We start from the raw sequence: 20,137 nt of genomic DNA, 5'->3' as shown, positions 1-20,137 counted from the left end.
CAGATGGCAGTCAGAGTCACTTCAAAATACTTCAGTGTCTACACATGGATGATGCAGAAGCAGGCATAGTACTGGCTTAAGTAGCTGATCACACCTTTCCTGCAAATTATCTGATGGTATAGATCAGCTGACTGATGAGTTCATCAGGAGTAGATATGTATGCAAGATCCTCTAAAAACATATTTGGAAATAATCAGGCATGTACGCTTGGCACTGAAGGGGTTATCTAAGAATTTTATAAACATAAATGCAAATTCCTCAATTTTGGTGTTAAATTCGAATGTCATGCTTAGCAGCAGATCAGTGTATCTACACTTGGATCTCAGTAGCAGAACATTTGTGTCACATGTGGCTAACAGCTCTTTTATACATAAGTGCTTAAACTATTTCAAACAGCTCAACTCTGCATGATTCAAGTCAGTTTCGTCTTAAAAGCTAAGGCTGTTAATGTGGCACATCTGACTTTGGTGTCTTCCAAAACACCCAATTAGTGATGCAGACTATCTAAAGCAGGCCAGACTGGTGTCCATGATCTATTAGCTGTTTGAGCAGTCTGCCATCTTGAGTAAACACAGCAGACAAACATTCATTAACAAGGAGGTGAGAGGAGTTTACTGCTGCTGCTGGCCTCTGACCCAGTACGCATTCCTGCTTTAAGTCCATGTTAAATGTGTAGAGTCTGATAAGGACTGGTTGTGTCTAAATAGATGGTATTGCTTTTAATTTGACTGAGGTCCAGAATGGTAATCAGAGAGAGCTAGCTTCCAGAAAATGTTGCCCTCATTGCCATATGTTTTGAGGTTGTACATTCCTTGAGAACAGATGCTGCTGTTGGGGAGGAAAGTGGGATGTCATCCTCCACTATAATTTTTTGGTGTGCTGACTGTATCTTGCTTTTAGCTCTAAGGAGGTAAAACAAAAACTGTATTGCTCTGTATTGTTTTGGACATTTTTGGAATGTCATAGTCTGTTTTGCTATGTTATTTCAAGACAGCCGGTTCTTTCAAGAAAAACAGCATGAGAACTCCCATCTAAGTATTTTATTGCAACATCCTGTTGGGAAACACTGAATTTTGGTAGTTTTTGGTCTAGTTAATTAAGACCCCTTGTGATGGTACTAAGAATTGAAATAGAAGTTATAGGACAGCTGTTTATCATTCTTGAGTGAAAAAAAGCCATGATCCATCATCTTTGGAGCCAAAATTCAACGATTCAACAAGGCAGCAGGTGACAACAAAAGGTCCACATACTTTACCCTCTGTAAAACTGCAAATTCTGCCTGCTTATCAAGATATTTTTGGAAAGAAAAGAAAAGTAACAGCTTTTGAAGGGTATGAAAGAAAAATTTTGAGATAGTCATACCATTGCCAGATAAAGTCATACATTTACAAGAATAACATCTTAAATTCTGAGACTTAAGCCGTAAATTTACAAGATTCAATGCAGTTGTAATTTTAGTTCATGGCTAGATGTGTCAATTTGGAGTGTGATAGTCTATATTAGGCATTTAGGCCATGGGACTAGTCATAGGATATTTATTGCTTTCAGAACCAGCTAATGCCTCTTATAATCTGCACACAGTTGGAACATGTTCTATCAGAATCGTAATTGTTACAAAAAAAACCCTCAGGTTTGTGATAATTGATTCTAATAACTTGTAAAGCATACCAAACTAGACACTCCAAACCCAGCCAGCATGTCCATGTGTGCCTCATGTGGGTTTGTCCGTGGGTTCCATGGTGGCCCCAATTGCCCATGTGAACTGCAAGTGTGGATCAGTCCATAAGAGACCCATGTAGGCCCCATCTAGAGATCCTTGCGATTGCTTATGTCTTCTACAAGTAGGATCTATCTTGAATCTTTAGAGATGGGGCCTATATGGAATTAATATGGGCTGATCCACACTTGCAGTTTACATGGGCAATCACAGGTGGGACCACCATGAAACCCATGGATGAACCTACATATAACCAATGAGGGGCCCCCAAAGACATAATGGCTGGGAAATAAACCATCTCAATGAAAGAAATCTGTAAATTGTCAATGAAAATTGCCTGTTTTATAATCTCTGAAATAACATTAATCCTGAAAATATAAGAATATTGATTGCCTTCATTTCATGAAATTCTAATTTGATCTCGATCAAGTGGCACAACTTGTGCACTGGTTTTATCCTCAGCATAATGTTGGTTTCAAAAATACTCTCTCACCTTTATCCTGTTTAATTCATTAATTCAGCCTTATTAAATTAACATTTACCAATGCAAATGTAACTTCACATGGAGTAATGCAGCCCATTCATCTATCCAACAAAAGCACGTCTTGTTCTAACCCTAACCCTAAAAATGTGGTCTAGTGTCTTCATATTCATCTAAAACTTGGGTTTATATTAAGAAAAACAAAAGAATAATGTGCTTTATATGAACTGAATGAAAGAATGCAGAAATTAAACCACTTTCCTGGATCTGTAAGTGGGAGGAGACAGAAACTCAGGGTTTACTGAAGAAAGCCTGGCCCTGACCAAGTTAGCTTCAGACTAGTAACTGACTCAGAGCTGATGTTTCCTCCCTTTGTGAAACAGGCTTGACTCACCCTACATTCTTGGATTAGAGTTTCCTTCTTCTACTCTTTTTAGGGTTAACAGACTCAAGGTTTGCACTAAACTGCTTTATGAAATGAGCCCCTGGTGAAGTAAATCTAACTTCAGCACACAGTGTTTTTCAACCGTTGAGACCTCATACATTACATCCACGCTCTGCCTCTGGAGTGAACTTCAAGCACAGCACTGGTGCTCATGGGAGTTGTAGTGTCAAATTGAAATTAGTGAGTATTTCAGATGCCTTCTAAGACTGCTGCTATGTAAAATTTATAATACTCAATCTCCAAAAGTGGATAGTGAGTCCCTGAGCTACATACCATGCCTTTGGTGGATTGGGAGGTTTTAATGTAAAACCCTACTAGAGAAGAATTGCTACTTAAACAGTCTGAATGAAGAATAAATGTTTCTCAACATCCCTTTTCTAGATTGCAAAGTTGTGAGAATAATTTATTGAGACAGATAGAAGGATTTGATCACAATCATCAATGCATAAAAGAACTATTGAAAAAAACATACTCTACACAGCATTTATCCGAATATTAGAAATATAGATTTACTCTTTAAAAACATCCACAAGCAAACCCCACATTGGTCCCAGTAATAAGAATAAAGATGATCTTAATAAAAGTGGTCACTAAGAAAAGGTATCAGACTGTAGGCACATTCAGAACTCTAACATACAGTGGACTCTCCTAAAATCACTTTGTTCTGATGCTTAGTACAAACATACAAACAAATCTTCTCATTTAAGACAGTTTAAAAAAGTACAAGAAATTTACACAATACACCTTCCTGTTTCCTGGTAAGTAAAAACAAACAGAAGTTACAAATTTAGTATCTTACAAACAGAGTCACGCTCATTTTTATCCAGCCTGGTGTTCCAGTTTTAGTCTCTGAGCAGTTGGGATGTTTCTGTCCGTTTGAGTTTTTTGTATTATAGGGTAATGACGGTGCCGTCTTCCTCCACCCCTCCCCTGGGCAGAGCCAGACTGTGTCGTGGGTCCGATTTCATGGAGCTGAGGATTTTGTGCAGGCTGCCGTTGCTGTGACGCAGTGCTGGGTTGCTGCTGTGATGCGAAGGCTGTACGTGGTGATGACGCTGCTGGGACTGAGGGTGGTGAAGGTTCAGGTCTCTGTGAAGCTGGTAGCTGAGGCTGCTGTGTTGGTGGTGATGGTGGGAGCCTCCGTTGAGGCTGGGCTGAGAGTGGAAGGAAGAGGTGGAGATGACAGATGAAGGACGTGTGGGAGGACTGGGAGGTGCAGCTGGATTTTGAGTCGTTGATGGCGTCTGCTGGTGTGTGCGGGACGCGGTGGATGCCAGGGAAGCGTTGGATCTCTGGGATGGCCGCTTGAGGCTGCTCTCGATGACGATATCTGTCTCTTCATCGCTCTCCAGGTCATCTTGGTAAGCGTGCGCTCCAGTCGATGTCACTCCTGCTGTAGCTACAGACAGACTTGGGTAACCGGTTGATCCGCTGCTGTCAGACGACTGTCCTGAGCTTCCAGAGATCCTGCTGCTGCGGACAACGTTATTCCGCTGGTTCACTGGCTTCACCGTAACAATCAGATTATGGCTGTTGGCGATCATCATATCTGTAACCTGATCTAAAGACTTTCCGGTAACCTCAATCCCGTTCACCTCCAACACCTCATCATTCACCGCCAGCAGCCCGGTGCTCTCCGCCAACCCTCCAGGCACCAGCCGTGAAATAAAGATGCCGGGGACTTTCTCAAGCCCGTGTGGCGTCACCCGCACGCTGGTTCCATCTCTGATGTAGAAGCCGAGGGGTTTGTCTGAGCCGTGGCGATACAGTCGGACACGGCGGTGAGATTCAGGCAGGATGTCCACGTCGATGATGGAGGAGACAGGCCGGAAGTCCTGTGGCATGCCAATGCGAATGTGTGGCCGCTTTCGGTTGACATCATTGTTGCGCAGCGCGACCACTGCCTTCTTCTTACGAGTGATTGTGTTGGTACCGAAGTTTGAGTAGTCGACTTCTTCTGCAAAAAATCACAGACAGAAAAACAGGGTGTTAGAGATGTTTTTGATTTTGCAGGAACAGGTGAAAAAATCTTCATCAGTACATTTATCCAGATGTTAAAGGGAACCAGGGAAAAAGTTCTAAAACACCTAAAGGCAGAATAAGGCTCTGAGAGGAGAATCTACACTTTAAAAACTAACTTTCTCTCCTGAACTTTAAGAACCTACAAGTTCAAAGGGAGCGGTCTTTCCATACATCTTTAAATTGAACCAACTGCTCTGCAAACACAAAAGCCTTTGTTCAAACTATGCACAGATGTGCTTGAAAATGTTTCCATAAAAGATCTGCTAATCATCTACACAGGCGGTATTTCATCTGACATAACAGGTTTACTACTAGTACTTTATATGAGGCCTGAGTGCTCACTGGTTTGACAACCTTGTATGAAACTAAACTTTTACAAACTAACACTAAAACGATGTGTTTTACTAGGATAAACATACTGCTAATACTGAGACTCTCTCTGCGAGCATGTCTGTATTAGTGCTGAGTGTGCAGAGCATTCCTGCCTGTTCTCACAGAGGTGACCCGCCCTTCTGCTACCAGCCAGCACAGCACTCTAGCTGTATGTAAATGCATCTTTTCAATTCTTTTGAGCATTTTATTCCATATCTATTTTGCCTTGAAATTGTGCAGACTGACTTTTTTGATCTTTTCTTCTGGTTACATGTCTTGTGTGTTTTGTTTGTTTTTATGGTATGTAAGTTATTCTTTGGAACTATAGCACGAATTACTGTAAAAAATCAAGGTAAGCTGCATGTGTAAAAAAAAACAAACACAATTTTCCTTTGACCTGAAATGTTTCCTGCCAGCTACATAGTAAATTTTCTGTGTGAAACCTGGGTCAGCTGACACGCTAACACAGTAGGAAATATTAAGAGGGCACCAATGTGCATTGATTTAACATAAGTGTTGGCTGATATCAGCTCTGCTGACAAACCTGGCCATTGGCAAATAATATTTCATGAACAGATACAAGTAGCCATTGTTTATCAGTTATCACTCTGGTTCAATACACACAACCACAACCATGGGGAAGACTGATGACTCTTTTCCAGAGTCAAGACAATCATTGTCATCCTCCAAAAAGAGTGTAAGACACATAGGTCACTGCTGAAAAGGCAGGCTTTTCTCTGAGCACTGCATCAAAGCATACTCATGGAAACTTGACTGGAAGAGAAAAGTGTGGTTAAAAAAAAAAAAAAAAGGAGCACAAGCAACAGGGATGAGGTCAGCCTTCAGAATATTGTCACACAAAGCAGATTCAAGAACTTAGGTGTGCTTTATAAGGAGTGGACTGAGGCAGGAGTCAATGGATCAAGAACCACCACACACAGACAGGTCAGGGAATGAGCTACAAGTGTCATGTTCTCGTTGTTGAGCCACTACTGAAACAAAGATGTCATAAACATCTCACCTTTCTAAGGAGAAAAAGAACTGGACTGTTGCTTAGTGGTCCAAAGTCCTGGACTGAAATCCTCAAGATTAAAAAAAAAGTCTTGAAATATTTCACTCTGGATAGGATGAATCTAGAACAGTGGTTCCCAACCTTGGGCCTGGGCACCCCTAGGAGGGTGCTGGACCCTGTCTGATCCGATGTTGTCAATTAGACATATGTTTAAAATTTTAAATCATGATTAGAAACATAATCTACAACAGTGTGTTAGGGCCACCCTAAAAGATTAAAAAATCAAGAGGATCCATTCATTTTTAGGGAAAAGGAGGAAATTTTGGGGGAAAAAATCTATTTTTTTGAGATTATGATGATTACGTTTACAGGAAAATGAACTCAGAATTTCTGAGTTTAATTAAAAAGTTATGAATTACAGGAAAAGACTCAGAATGTTACAGTTTAAAAGGTGTAAATTTTGACATTACAATATTTAAAAGTAAAAAGTTTAGAAACCAAACTGAAAACATTGGTTGTTTTTTTGACCTTTTAATCTTAAAAGTTCAAAGTTTTGGTTGATGTACATTTTAAACTTTTAAAGTTAAAAACAAATACAGTTTTTTCCTCTGAAATTAATGACATTTAAACTTGAGAATTTTAAGTTTTTTTCTCAAAAATTAAAAACTCCACTTATCATTTTCTTTCATGGAGTACACTGTCATAACAATGGATATTTTATAGATACTCTTTGAAGAACAAGTATCTGTAGCCTTTTTATGATTGGATTTTGTTAATGAAAAATTAAAATTGGATGTGTACTTATTCCAAGTGGGTCCTGGGATGCTTAGCTTTTCTAGGAAAAGGAAGGGGTCTAGGAAAAAAAGGTTGGGAACCTCTGATCTAGAATATATGAAAGTTTGAATTGAATCACAACAAAAAGATAACTTATGAATCTTGTTATTTTAAATGGACCCATATGTCATTCTCTGCTCTTTTTGTTGATGCAGCAAATATTAGGAACAGCATATAGCTAATATAAAGCAAATATTCTTATCATACTATTGTACTGTGGGGGTGGTTGCTTTGCCTGCTGCTTCTATGACAATATTTCAACATCCTACTTTGTCTCCTTAGACCCTCCCTCTCATCTGACAGGGATAGTCTCACACTGTGAGCTGAATGCACAAACAGTCACACATGCTCTTGCTAGGGATGGGTATGAATACTTTTAGGCTATAATTGTTCACTCTGTTGGCCTTATATGCACTATTTAAGACAAGACCAGGAAACGTGATGTCTGAAAGTACTTTGACAAACACAAAGATGATAATGTGAAGTGCAAATTATGTGGTATTAAGCGTGCACATTATTGAAAGACTGCTTCAGTGCTAAAAGGATAAACCAGTGGAGACGCCCAACTGGCAGTCTCACATCTCATTTACAAGCCATGTTAACACTCCAGAGTGGAGGGTTTAGCCTGCTAATAACAACAGTGGAGACTGGATGCATTAAAGCTTGTGGAAGGAAAGAGTTTTGGAGTTTGTGAAGTCAAGGTACAAGCCAAGATCATGGCAAGCAACAGTTACAAGAGTGAAAAAGATGGATGAGGAAAGAAGCAGGGGTAGGATTTAGGGCTGGTTTGAAATGTCCCCTGCTGGAAAAGTAAAAATAAGTTCTTCTTTGATTAGCTGAAAGATCACAAAGGAGATGAGGAAAGAATGAAGTGAGAGGGAAGTTCAGTTTGTTATTGTCTGTTAGAACGCGATGTTTCCAACCAGAGATTTACTGTAATCAATTAAACAATGAAAACCTTCATAGAGGACTAAATCATCCACCCACCGATAAAGAGGCTTCTTTGGAACAACATACAGCTGCTGCCAAACATGCAGAGGTACGTGCTCGGATAAAATTAAATAAAACACGGGGGGTTGATTGAGGCCTTACAGGAATGGGATGAAAAATAAACAGTTAAAGAACATTTCAATGCCTTCATTGAGTTGTGACACAGTGTGGGAGAGAGGCTCTGTGATTAAAAAATAACAACATGATCGCTCTCTAATCTCTCCATTCTCAGGCAGACAGGAAATCTGGACACAGCAAAGCTTGATGGGACAGGAAGTGAAGATCCCCAGACAGGAGGTATCAGCTCCCGCACTCTCATGGCAACAACAGGAATGAGTCATATTCACCCCACTGTTTGGGACACCTGCTTTATGAAATTATTATGGGTGAGCACACTGTACTCTTTGGCTCGTCTTCAAAGTAAGAGGAGAGAAACAAATATGGCAAAGCAAGCTCCCTTCAGCCTTGTAGGGGTGTGGATGCCTACCATGTGACTCCCTATGCAATGCTGACTCATCATTCATGTATATTTTCTCCATCTTCTCCTCCTGAGCAGACTGTTGACTAAGCAGTGTTTTACACAACAGAAATGAAGGGGTCAAAAACAGTGTGAAATTCAGTGCTTGCCCTTGCTTTTAGGAGAAAAGAAGCAGCTTTTTGGGTGTCAGCAGTGGCACAAACCACTGAGAAATTGGTGACTGGGGAAAAAATAAGAATGATAAATGTGATGGTGAAATAGTAGATTGACATCCCTGGCACAGCTTGAAATAATGCTGTCAAGCACTTGCAAACTTGAGCCAAACTTCTCTGCCAGAATCACGTTGCACTATTTGGAGAAACAGCATGGAAAAAAGGCTCTTATCATCTTTGACTGCTTTAAAATTAGACTTTCTCAATTTGACATTTATAAAAAAAAGGCCTCTATACATCATCAGACTTTAAAGTTTCATGGCATCCTTCATTTTCAGTGCATGCGGCGGCAGGAGCTGATTTGATTGAATCCAGACAAGGCATTTGCTACAGGGCTGGAATTTCTGCCACAAGTGCAAGTCTTCTCTGATGGGAAACATGTTTAAAGGGGAGAGACTTATTACAAATCTATAAATCAACACCCTCTGCAATCCACACCCTCACCTTGGTTCTGAAACCAACGCTTTACCACATCACCCTATGTATTTAGTAAGAGAGATGATCTTTTGGTCACAAATTCATGGGTACAAGTTACAACTATAATTATGTTTTTGGTTTGAAATGTCTCACAGCTGCACTACAAATCCCATAAGAAGCACACGTTGGTGCAATATGTTTCAGGAAAACCTTAAAGCACAGGGTGTATTTGACTTGTCTGAGGGTTAAGCTAAAGAGGAATGATTGACATTGAGCGGTAAAGGAGTCAAGTCTTGGTATGGACATCTTGTGTTGATTCTACTGACAACAAAAGTGCTGCATTTTGAAGCTTCTCTGCCTTATCTTAATTTAGGAATTATACTGAATTTGTGCATTAAAAAATTTGAAATCAAACTGTTCGTCTCAACTTAACTAGAATATATTAAAGCTTCAATATGTAGAATTTCCCCCCTGAAATGTCTATGTGAATTTAAAATTACTATTTTTATGTTACATATTTTATTACCTTAAGTCCAGTACCTTTAAAAAGTATTCACCCCCTTGGATGTTTTACGCTTTTATTGGTTTTATAAATCAGTAAATCAGAATTTGGCTTTTTTGACACAAAAAACACGCAGAAAACCCTCTTTAATGTCAAAGTGAAATCAAATATCTTCAAAATAATTTCAATCAAACAAAAATGTGCAATGTAAACTAAGTGACTGCATAAATACTCACCCCCCTTCAGGTCAGTATTTAGTAGATGCATCTTTGGCTGCAATCACAGCACTGAGTCTGTGTGGATAGGTCTCAATCAGTCTTGCACATCTAGACACTGAAACTTTACTCCACTCTTCTTTGCAAATCTGCTCAAGCTCTGTCTGATTACACAGGGATCGGTGTGAACAGCCCTTTTTGAGTCCAGCCACAATACTCTATTGGATTGAGGCCTAAGCTTTGACTCTGCCTCTCTACTACATTCACCGTGTTGTTTTTACACTTGGTGTAGCTTTTGCTGTATGCTTTGGGTTACATGCTTGCTGGAAAATAAATCTTCTCCAGAGCCGTAGTTCTCTTGCAGGCTAGAAAAGATTGCCCTCCAAGATTTTACTACATTCATTTCACACTCTACCTTTGCAAGTCTTTCAGGGCCGGCTGCTGAGAAGCATAACCACAGCATGATGCTGCCAACACCATGCTTGTTTTGGTGTCCTCCTAACATAGTGTCTTGTCTGATGGCCAAAATGCCTCATTTGGACTCATCAGGCACAGGTGTCTTTATACTAAAATTACTTGAAACACATTCACAGCACTCAGCTGACATATAAGGCGATATAAAATATTTATGCAATCACTTTTTTTACATTACATATTTTTGTTTAATTGACATGATTTTGTAGAAATCTGTTTTTACTTTGATATTAAAAGGTTTTTTTCAGACTCTTTGAATCAGAAATAACGTTTGTGTGAAGTCTGAATGAAATCCCTCAGAGCATTATTTAGATATTCCTAAAAATACCAGACTTTTAAAATTAGAGATCAAGAGAATACTTGTTAAATGCAGAAAATCCTTTTATAAAGGTCACAGATTGCTTCATAGAAACAAATAATTATGAGCTATCAGGTGTCACAGGTTTCCATTTCTTATTCTGTCTAAGTCTGGGAATAACACACATAATCAGGGATTCAGACACAGAGCTGGAGACGATTTGAGCGCGTTCTGGCTGATCACACAAAAGTTATGGTAACAGCTCCTGACAAACCTAATCCCTGCTTCACTGAAGCATCATGGGTAAGCCAACGTGAACCTGTTAATCAAAGACTGTGGGGGTCGCTGACGGGCCTTTCAGGATAAACGGCAACTCACATCAAAGCCTATTAGAAAAGCTTTGAGCTTCAATTAGCTGTGGCTCAATATTTCCACGGCTCTGTTTACAATCAGATGTAATTCCCAGATTTAAAGATTGTATATAAAGACTGTTTAGGAGGCGAATAAGCAAAGAACCCATGGAGAATCCATGCATATAACAGCTGTTTGCATTTACCTTCACTTTAGTTTGTTCTACACTTAAGGTCAGGAAACTTCGCTGAACCTACAGTAAATAAGGATGCTAAATGCTGACAGGGATGGAAATACATTCATTCACTTAAATAGCATCTGTGGTAAAAGTACTGGGGTAATCTGAGAGCTCCAGCACAATAAACTTCTACGCACTGTTTCAATGCACAAGTACATTGGTAATGTTTAGTAACGTACTGAAATTCTTACAATCTAATAGGGCTGGGTGTCATCACTTATTACCTGAATGTATTTGATTCTGAATCATAAGGTCCTGATTTGATTTGATTCACAATTTAATACAATTTGATATCAGTATCGATTTAAAAGAAATGCTCAGAGAACTAAAGTTGGAAATACCATCAAGAAAGGTCAAACCCGGCACATAAGTAACTAGAAAAGCACTCAGAGAGCGCAGACCACAGCCATCAGCCCTATCTCCCAATAGTGAAGAATCCTTTAAAAAATTCCTGGATCCAGACGGTGATCCAGATCACTCCCAAAATCTAATCAGTTTTTCCTTATGCCATTTTTGACATTTCATGAAAATTTCATGAAAATCCGTCCATGACTTTTTGAGTTATGTTGCTAACAAACAAACAAACAAAGAAACGAACAAACCCACCCGATCACATAACCTCCTTGGTGGAGGTTAAAATATGAAGGTCTACTCTGCACAGGCGGAGGCCTGTGTGAGAAAGAGATAATCAATTCATGTTGATAACGCACCCAGATTTACAAATAAAAGATTCAAACCTAGACTCTGAGTCTAAAAGCTTTTAGAGACAAGTGCAAATCAAGTTTCAAGCTGTATGGGCGACACAAGTCTGGGAATGGTTGTGCCAAGAGCCTGAATTTAAGATTGATTTCTAGACTCTATAAATTAATATCGTACTTATAAAAAGGAGTATTGATCTGAATTAGAGAATTGATTTTTAACCCATTCCTACAGTCTAATACATTCAAGTTTAGAATTTTAAAGATGGGTTGTCCACATTATCATATTTCTAGCATTATAAACTGGAGGAAAGAGGTCAGAGGTGTGAAGGTACAGGTTCAGGTCTCTACTAGTGTGTGTGGCTGCATGCATGAGTCTGCATAAGTGTGCATGACACTTGAGGAATGTGGTGTTAAATGTAGTTGGTGAGATCTCCTGACAGGGCGAGGACCTGAAACACTTCTAAGACAGGCGTGGTGGGATGATTTCAATGCAGATCAGAAATATTCCCCTGATTTACTGCATTACTTAAAGCGCCTGGTCCTGTTCAGTTCATGCATAAGTAATGTTTTGTGACAAACACATCTTATCCTGCTTAATTGTGAAAGTCTAATCAATCATTGCGAATACTTGCTGAGGAGGCTCAAACATTGATGTGTCATCTTTTACTAAAAACTCCTCACAGCTGCTTTATTTTCCTCTTTTGGCAGCCATACACTGATAATTTAAATCAAACTGATTCCTGCAATGCATTTGCTTTTTATTTTAAGTTACTGATGCAATTCTGGAAGAAAAAAACAGAAGCCAGCTAGCACCTCATGCTGTTCTTGTGCTTACAAAGCAAAGAAAAGCAGAGGAAAAACAGTCTTTGTTCCAGCGTGGCCGACCTCTTGTTAACCAAAAACTGTACAGAGAAGGCCTTTTAAAGTCCCACCGCTTTCCACCGTATCTCCCATAAAAGACAGGAATCTAAAGAGTTTTATGATCAGCCATTAGGGCCCCTCTGCACACTTGTTCCTGGCAGGTCTTCTGACATTCAGCGCTGACTGGCCTTGTCTGTAAACAGAAGCTGAAGAGATGATGGAAATGAACCAAGACAGAAACACAGATCTATATGGATAAAGCATTTCAAATCCCTGTTACGATCTGGTCAGTTCTCATGTGAGGAATACACAAGTTAATCAAGGAATCTATAGAATCTTTATTGTGATTGCAGCTTTGACGGTATTGCTGTGAATGTCTATTTTTTATGAACTTTAACACACTTTTTGGTTCCTCTCAGCTGCAACATAAAGCTGAAGTCCAGACTGATGGTATTTGAAGAGGTGTGGGGGGGCTGCCTTAATGTGTGAAATTTCACACAGGGCTTTGTGAAAGTTGGCATGCTGTTCTCAGTTCTTTTGGTATACCTACGCTGGCAGGAGGACATTAAAAAAAAGAAACAACTAGCTGCTGGAACCAGAGCCAGACTTAATCATATTTCCATGGTTTGTGCAGTGCTGGTATGTGTACATTTATGATTGCATGTCACCACACATAAACATCTGAATAGAAATCTTTGTGCATGGTGGGCAGTAAACCCAGGAAACTACTGGATTCAGCGTCATAAAACTGCGACCACAAGCTCCGAGTAGCTAAGTAACTGTCCAAGAATTTTAAAGAAGAATTCAAATTATTCGTTTTTTTTTGTTCGACAATCAAGAACTGTATCGTCCCTTAGAACACTGCTTGGATTCCTCATTACAGATTCATCAGTGTAAAGCCTTGTCATTATGTGCAAGTGAGACTTTGGGTCGAGGTGACAACATCAGCACCATGCTAACAGTTTTAATGGTGGCCTCTCTTGGCTGTGACCCCCTGCTAATGATATTTTTACCCAGTGACATGACCCAGACATAAGCAGCCCAGCTGAACAACCTACAAACACACAATCCTTTCAGGCTGCAGTAGACTGAGGTAATACTGGAGCATGCAAGCAACTCTGCAGACCTCACAGCATGTCTGAAATTCTCACCATAGGTTACATGCTATATTTAGTATCTTTGAGCAAAAATCCATAAGTGTTTATGGTATAAAACTCATTTTAAAGCAGATGTGGATTAAGATGAGTTCATGTTGAATAAAACAAAAACTGAAATGGACTGAAAATGAATCAAGCAAAAAGGTTGAGATGTTCTGTGCATCTTCTAAAGGTGAGGCAGGCATTTTCACATTCAGGCAATAAACCCTATAAAGCTTGACATCAACATGTGGTGCAAAGAATTTCACCAAAATTGGTGTTAATGCTCTGGGGACTTTCTTTAGAACACTGGCTCTAGTTTTGGTAAAATCTTGTTAGGGGAGAACAAATGGCACAACTTTTGTGATGATGACATGTCTGTTCTACAGTTCTCACTAGTCCTCTAAACACAACTGAATGCCCTGACAGCCAATGTTTGTCAGTCTAAAACCATTTTGTTTTTTTTTGCTCCTTAAAGGGCAAATAAAGTGAATTAATTGTTTCTATATTGTTTTTTTAAATAAATATATAAATAATAGACTACATTAGAGGTGAAAATTGCTCACAATAAGATACAATAGGCCATGACAGTGCTTTAAAGTTTGGGCCCCAAATGTACTGTAGGTGAGGTAATTGATTGTGCTGTTCTAATGACGCCATCCACATCTTTTTAGCCCTTATGGTAGCTTTTCTAGCAAGCCTGTAATTTGGTTGACTTTACAGGCATTTAAACATTAAATCCACAATATTTAATGGCTTTTAGTCCATTTTTTTTAACCAAGTTCCAACTATTACCTCAGCTAGCTTAGCATTAGCCACCATCTTGAGTTCTCAAAATAGATTTGACACAGACTGTGACAACCAATGGCAGGTTGTTCCCTAGTCATGTCATGGTTTGCCAAACAGCACCTGTATACACTTTGAAACTGGAGGAGAGGGCCTGAATGACTCATGATGGACAGAAAAAGAGACAGAGAACCAGTGATGTGGCCCTCTTTGTCACTGCATACAGGACCTGCTTTGAATAATGGTTGCTAATCAGTCAATGTAAAAACACACAAAACTTTTGTTTTCTTAGTATGTGAATATTTTAAAAAATTTTTGTATGATTATTTTTTTGCTTTTTGGTCCCCAGGAGAAGGGAGAACAAGTTTGCACAAAAACGTTTTTTCATTATGGTTTACTGTGTGTCACACATAAAAAATCTTTGAGTTTTAATTTCTGTTTATTTATTTATTTTTTTTCTAATAACTGCAGCACATATATTCTTAAAGCCCATGTTGTCCTGGAAAAAAGATGTTTAGAGTTTTACTGTGAACCACAGGGTTAATGTTTTACAAACTTTTTAAGACAACAAGTCCAGGCGAGACAACATGGGTAAAATGGCTTAGGGCTCAGAGGGTTAAATGATCATAAAATACTACCTAATCCCAGAAGTAACAAACAAAGCCATAAGTTTTAAGTTATCATCTTTTTATATCATTTATTTTGTCTCATGTTTGCACCAGAGTCATGGTTTAACCGGTAATAGATTAACTGATGAAACTCTGTTTATGGTTCTACTATGCTGCTCGCTTTTAAGAACCTTTTGATGCCTTTAGAGACAATAATGCTGCTCGGAAAGAGTTTGCTGGACCACACTGTACATTTGTAAAGATTATTATTAGAAAAGAAAATTTAGGTGACTTTGCAGATGCCTGACTAAAACAAAATAAATAGCAATGGCTCATTAATTCTACTTCATGATCCCACAAGCAGTTTTGGAGTAATGTTTATGTCTCAAAAAGCCAAGCGTCTGAATTTGTATCCTGTGTTTATGAAATAAAATAAGAAGGTTTATACTTTAAGTCTGATGTTATGGGGGTACAGGGGTTTTGGTGGACCCAAGTAGATTTTCAGGCCAAAGTGTACTAAAGTTTGGGAACGGCTGAGCCATGATATACGACCCATGTTAAAGACGATATCATGATGCAGTGATTCTATGATAATTTATATATTGCAAGACCATCATTATGAACCTAGTCAGGATATTTTGACAAACTAAAGAACACTAAATGTCCTTGACAACATCTTAGAGCCATAATATACACTATTGTATGTTAAACCTACAGCCCTGTGACCTCTATCCCGTCTCTCTGCCTGCTGCCAGCTACAGTCCATCTATGTTAGAGACATTCCTGCACCCCAACAACCCCCCAGCCCCCATCATGGTTTTCAGCAGAGCGTGACAAAGTGCTCAGTGACAGCAGAGACCATAATCACTGCAGAGAATGAGAGATGAGGCACACAGAGAGAGAATGGTGAATAGCGCTTGACCCTGCTGCCTTTTGCATTAGGTCACTGGATGCTGTGGCAGTGGGCTCCTTCCCTGGGCCCCACACACACGTTCACACAGCTGGAAGCCCCTCACTTTTTACCCAACAGGAATATGACACAAAGTAGAACGAGATGAAACAGCTCATGACAGAGCACGGCCATGCAGGATGAAACCAGACAGCAGGATACAAAGCAGTACAGTAAGTGTGCTTCCCTTATGCCACATTTGCATTTTCAACCAGTTTGCATTCGAAAAGACAGGATTTAATGGAATGCAGTGGGTTTTGTGTTGCTTTCTTCCCAAAGCGTGGGCTTACAAAAAGTTGGTTTTTATGTCTTTAGTGGTTTCACACAACTCATCTAAGTACAGCAAAACAGCTGAATAGCAAATTTCTGCATTCCTCTCCCATGTAAATAAGCTGAAAAATACAAAAAAATACATCAAACAGACTCTTCTCTTTAATGTTTGTCTCCAGTACAACTTCTACATTTGTAAGCCTAAAAAAGGTCCATGTGGAGCCACTCCAATGGGACGTACACGCATGAATGTAAGGAATGAACCAAAACAATCAGTATTCTTGGACGTCTCTTCTCTGCCTCAGTGGAGACAGCCGGAAAGTCTATCTGTGTGTTTTTAGGGGCCGACTGCTGCCAAGACGTTCAGCTAACACTAACATGGAGTAGAAGCCAGACTGAATAAAGACGAACATTTTCTCTTCTTTTTTTAACATGCTAACATATTTCACATTCTTGCAGGGGTGGTTAAGGCAGGGCCAGGGTGGAAATTTGGAGAAGCTTGATAAACCTATGAGGTTATAATCCACAGCTGCATGAAAGTTTGGATGAAAACTTACTGAAGTTTCTGTGATTGGGTGCTGGGTGTGTTAAGCAAAGGTGTATAAAAAGGAATGGACAGTATGCAGTTAAAGAAAAGACATGCTCACCTGTCCTGTATTTAATCGTTCTACTGTGAGTGAAGTAAAAAGTAGCAGGAAGTGCAACTAAAGTACAAGACAATGTATTACTGCTGTTTACCTGTTTTCAATGCAAAACCAATGCAGCATCCTGAGCACAACACCCTTGATGACCACTGTTTTTTGTTGCACTGTCAAAACACAAGCAGTGGAGAAATCTGACATTTTCAAGGGTACATTTCCAGGCCTTGAGCTGCAGCCAATGGCAAGATATGATTTATTTACATTATTTACAAGTTCTCTTGGTGTCATTTTCCAGAATCAAGAAATACATTATGCAGCTATTTTAAACAAAAATATAGTGCAGTGACTTTTAACTGGAAGTACTCACAATCTCAATTATTTACTTTTGTTAAGTTATGAGCATTATCTTCTGACAACTTCTGCTTCCCCTAGTTGACAACTTTAAAGGGATATTTCAGTGTTTTTGAAGTTGGGTTGCAAAAGCTTCTTTGCATAGTAGTGCCACGATCCTTGTGATTTCAGTGAGCATCGCCCCTTCAAACAGGATGTGCTGGGAGAAGGTAGGCTATACAGTGTAGCAGATGGGTATAGTTTCTCTGTATAATTTATTTAAAAAAAAAAAATAGGCCAAAAAACAATGCTGACTCAACTGTACACTATATTGAAATTTTTTGAAGAGTTTTTATTTTTCATCCAGAATGCCTGTGTGTTTTGCACTACTTTTCAATGCGAGCTCGGCTACCGGCTATGTGCTCATCCACCTCAGCATATTTGAACAGCTGTTTGAGTCTGTGAGCTGGAGGCTAATAACACGACTAACACCAAGTACCATATACAGCCAACTTAAAAAAATACTGAGATATCCCTTTAAGTCTGTTGTAAATCCGTGCTGTATAGTTAAGTTTTTGTTAATTCAGGAATCAAAATGTAAAAGTGAAGGAACATTTACTCTAGAAATGAGTCACAATGCCTGAGGTTAACCCTACAAGGAAGTGAGTTTCTTTAATTAATATGGGCTATTTTTGTTACAAATCAAATATCATAAGTCCTGCCCCTTCTTGAATATGATTGGTCAGGTAGGAGAGGTGGCATTACTGAGCATCCCAAATACAACAACAAAACACAGCTGACGCAGAGTGCATTTTAGTCTATAATAGGAGTCAACCTATTATCATCCAGGCCGATTATAGGATACGTGTTTGCCCTTTGGCCAGTTAACTATGTCTGTGCTTTATTTTATCGATCACAGCTAGAATTAATCAAATTCAAAATGTGCTACTTTGGCATTGCTGCAATGTGCATGCTTCTCTCCCCCTGGCTTTTTTTTTCACTCTCCACAGTCTCACACATGACATTATTTAATTTGGCTGGATGTTACACAAGTACAAGTCAGTCAACATTGAAGCCTGGGTGCTACTGACACCCACAGTGAGCGCATGCATTAGTTCCTGTTTTTGTGCTGCAACTGTGTTAATTTGTTACAGAGCCAGTCCTCACTTGCTCAATTGCTTTAAATTTTTTTGGACATGCAGTTTGTCACATAAAGCACATTCTCTACATCATAATAAATGCATATCAGTATAAAATGTCGGTAATTAGTTCCTCGAACTTCAAATTATTGGTTTTACCTCTTAAAAGCCAATACTGGTCGACCTGTAGAGCTTAATATGTTGAATGCTGAAAACTTAAAATGATTTGTTGGGAAATCAATGATGCAAGCACTAGAAATGCCATTAGTGGACAAAAATTTAAACTTGTATGTTTTAACTTGTATGTTATGTTAATTTAGTCATTTTGATACCAGCATAAAAAACAACATTACACTCCACTATGTAGTATTGGCAGTTCATTAATGATACAGTGATGAGGAAAAATTTTATTTGACCATTTTTATACTTTATCTTATTCAAGAAAAAAAAACACATTTAGGATTAGAAAACACAACTAACAAAGCTTCAAACTTCTGCCTAGATCTAAATGCTGTGCAGCAGTTTGCATGCACCCCTCAACACACACACACTCCTCCCATCCCTGCATTCATTTCAGCAGCAGCTACAGCAGCACACACAGGGGCCGGCCTGCACATCTGGGACAAGTTAAACCGAGCTGCCTTGTCTGCTCTGCTCTGGCACGGGCCTTTGTGGTTGGGTGGGGTTAGGGAGGGAGGGAGTCACAGGTTTAATATTCACTGCAGGTATCAGCCACCCCCATAAGACATATTCCTCAACCCCCACAACCCATTAGCAACTTTATTAATACACACGCAGATGCTTGTCTGAATCACAAGGGGGAGCAGAGGTTAAGACCATGTGAAAGGTATTCAAAGAGAAAGGAGTGGATGAGTGTGTGTACGTACAGAGATAAACCTGTGTTTGTGTGTCTGTACAGAGGGGAGAGAGGAGAGTGTGTGTGTGTGGGGGGGTGCTTCAAAGAGGAGGTGGAGGACAGAAAAGGAGTCGACAGGTCCTACATTCCTACAAACTTTCAAAAGGAAAAAGCTCTGCTCCATCAAATGTTCCCCTCCTTCTGACTAAAAAACTCCTGCTTTTTAGGGTTCAATAACCTTTCTTTCTCCTTTCTTTACTCCTTTTTTCTCCTCCATAAAATCAACTTCTGCTTCTGGTTTTAATCCAGCTGCCTCTCTGCTGATCATAAGCATGTTTCCAACCAAGAAAACACATGGTGTTGATATAAGCTGCAGAAAGTCCTCGCTACCATCTGGTCCACAGGTACCAGCCCTGCCTGTGCTGCTTACGTGAGGATATAAATACGTCTAATGGAAATCTTCAGCTTTGGTTTAAGATAATACACTGAGCTATTAGCATGGCAGAGATGTTCATTTCAAAGAAAAATTAAAAACAGTAAAATACACACAATTTCTGCAAAAACTACTTAGAAAGGCCTTCTAGTAATGAAGGACTCATGGGTAATGAAACTTGGCAGTGCTCTCAGCAGTGTCCCACCTGTCTGGCCTTCTGTTTGTAAGGGTCAAAGTGATTCATTAAGTACATGTATGTAGGAGTGAGGGATAAAAAAGGACATACTTCGTTTTAAATACAACAAGCAGCTAAAAAGATGCTATGATAATTATATTATAACAATTCTGGACAAAATTTATTCCTCTCAC

The 20,137-nt window shown here is 39.3% G+C and overlaps 1 protein-coding gene across 1 annotated transcript in view; it reads right to left on the bottom strand.

Annotated features, from left to right (window-relative positions):
- Positions 1–3,024: 3,024 nt before the first annotated feature.
- Positions 3,025–20,137, bottom strand: part of pard6gb (par-6 family cell polarity regulator gamma b) — a 49,911-nt gene continuing 32,798 nt past the window's right edge. Inside the window, exon 3 of the mRNA XM_041807978.1 lies at positions 3,025–4,600. Within this exon, the coding sequence (XP_041663912.1) occupies positions 3,534–4,600 (1,067 nt within the window). The 3' untranslated portion in view covers positions 3,025–3,533. The remainder of the gene's footprint in view (positions 4,601–20,137) is intronic.

Source organism: Cheilinus undulatus, linkage group 16 (genome assembly GCF_018320785.1).
Source record: "Cheilinus undulatus linkage group 16, ASM1832078v1, whole genome shotgun sequence".
NCBI lineage: Eukaryota > Metazoa > Chordata > Actinopteri > Labriformes > Labridae > Cheilinus > Cheilinus undulatus.
The sequence above is the reverse complement of the archived record's forward strand: the minus strand, read 5'-3'. Positions and strand labels throughout refer to the sequence as shown.